Source organism: Camelina sativa, chromosome 17 (assembly GCF_000633955.1).
Source record: "Camelina sativa cultivar DH55 chromosome 17, Cs, whole genome shotgun sequence".
Lineage (NCBI taxonomy): Eukaryota > Viridiplantae > Streptophyta > Magnoliopsida > Brassicales > Brassicaceae > Camelina > Camelina sativa.
The window spans coordinates 14,300,295-14,302,172 of NC_025701.1; the positions used below are offsets into that span (position 1 = coordinate 14,300,295).

The 1,878-nt window shown below is 38.3% G+C and overlaps 1 protein-coding gene across 1 annotated transcript in view; it reads right to left on the reverse strand.

Annotated features, from left to right (window-relative positions):
- Nucleotides 758-1,878, reverse strand: part of LOC104757174 (dormancy-associated protein 1-like) — a 3,773-nt gene continuing 2,652 nt past the window's right edge. The window contains exons 2-3 of the mRNA XM_019238914.1: nucleotides 1,657-1,876; nucleotides 758-1,128 (exon numbers count right to left, since the gene is read on the reverse strand). Coding sequence (XP_019094459.1) covers nucleotides 1,092-1,128; nucleotides 1,657-1,876 — 257 coding nt within the window. The 3' untranslated portion in view covers nucleotides 758-1,091. The remainder of the gene's footprint in view (nucleotides 1,129-1,656; nucleotides 1,877-1,878) is intronic.

Below are 1,878 nucleotides of genomic sequence, written 5' to 3' on the forward strand. Positions count from 1 at the left end.
AAAAAAAAAAAAAAAAAAAAAAAATCCATGGCTAACGGCCATGATCTGTGTGTCTATTTTTGAGTTGGTCATCAACAGCCGTTGGAATGCCTATCGTTGGACCTTGGCAGTATCATCAAACAAAATAACAGCGCTTTCAACAAGCACATCCATCTTCAATATCCTCCAAATAGTTCAATTTGATCCAAACCATGGCTCAAACCACTTAACGAGAACACTAAATCAAAAGACAACTTTATTATAATTGGGACAAAATCATAAACCACTGATTTGCAGTGCTAATTAAACTAAATTGTGGTCATCGACTCATCGTGTTATGTTACATCGTTACTCTTTCTAATTTACATAGCTAGTATTTATTAGAACCAAGGACCTCTATTGGTCGAACACTCGAACTTAACTTGTAACTCCATCTGTTTTGTTAAAAGACTTTTGATATTGTGTTATTAGCATCGCCTTAGTAGGTTATATATATAAAAAAAGCTGATTGGTTGTTAGATGACTATGGTTAGAAGTTAGAACAAAATAACCGTTCCCACAAACAACGTGGCTTAAATTATGGTACCATCTTTGGACAAGGAAACCTCAAAAAGGTGCTAACCTGAGAATCATTTGGCTCACTATAGATACAACGAAATCTCCCACTCATAGTAAGCGTTACGCCGGTGAGGCAAATTTTGTAAACTTTAAACCATCTTAGATATTTCTATTCATAAGAGAAAGAAAACGCGAATGGGTACTTCGTAAACCGAGGCAATGGTAACAAAAATAGGCTTATTTATTTTACATTAGAGGCACAGCATCACCACCGACAAAATCCAAGGAGACAGTGAAAGATCCAACCGCCACTTGCAACTACGCAACTCAAAAAAAAACTTGCAAACATAGTCCCAAAAACAGAAAGCTAACACGCATTGTGTAGGCAAAAGACAGTTTTATGTACAAAAAAGTTCACTACCAACTCTCTAATAAAGTACAACAAATAACTTAAGGTTAAAAAAAGTAAGTAAACAGACACGTGGCGGAAGATCTGGTCACCGTATTTACATCACCTCACCCGCATGTCACACACACTCCATCCAGACCAACCCCTAACGGTGCTGACTCCTTGACTCACCGCTGTACAACCTGCGAAAAACCACACGTGCTATCAGTTAGTGAAACCATCGACTCCTGATCTGACTGAACCCTCCGATCAGCAATCTTAAACACTTAAGTCACCGGCTATGAATGTTATTACCACTCTAAAAAGCTTTGGTTACGAGTTATGTAAGAGTTGATAATATTATACCATATGCACAAAAACGAAGGTTGCTGATTGATTTGGTAAAACAGAATAATTTTATTTTTTTCATTTAATCCACGCGCCCACTAAACACAGTGCCACGTGTTCCTTCCTTTGAGCTTCGTTATCAACGCTGACACATACCAAAATATCCCGTAATATGTTAAAAAACAAAAAACAATAACGGGACTGAATCCACCTAACCGAATCATCCGATTCTTTGTTTCATAAGTCAAAAAATCTTAAAAGTTAAAGCAGATCAAATAACTTGCCTCTCAATTACTAAAACATCTCAACTCTCAAGTAGTCTAAAACTTAGGTTATAATCATATACTTACTATATGAAATTAAGATGAAAAAATCGTAGTTACCAGTCATAGACGGATGGAGAATTTGGATGCGTGGGTTTATCGAAGATGTTGGAGCCGATGGCTCTAGTGGCGAGGTTGCTTCCGGGATTAAAGACGCTCCTCCACACGTTATCCTTACGTGGCGTTGTTGGAGTGGTCGGAGTCGTCGGAGTTCCGGGGCTCACTGCCGCAGGCATAGTCAACGACCTATGCATCACCTTACTACTCCCTTCTCCTATTTCT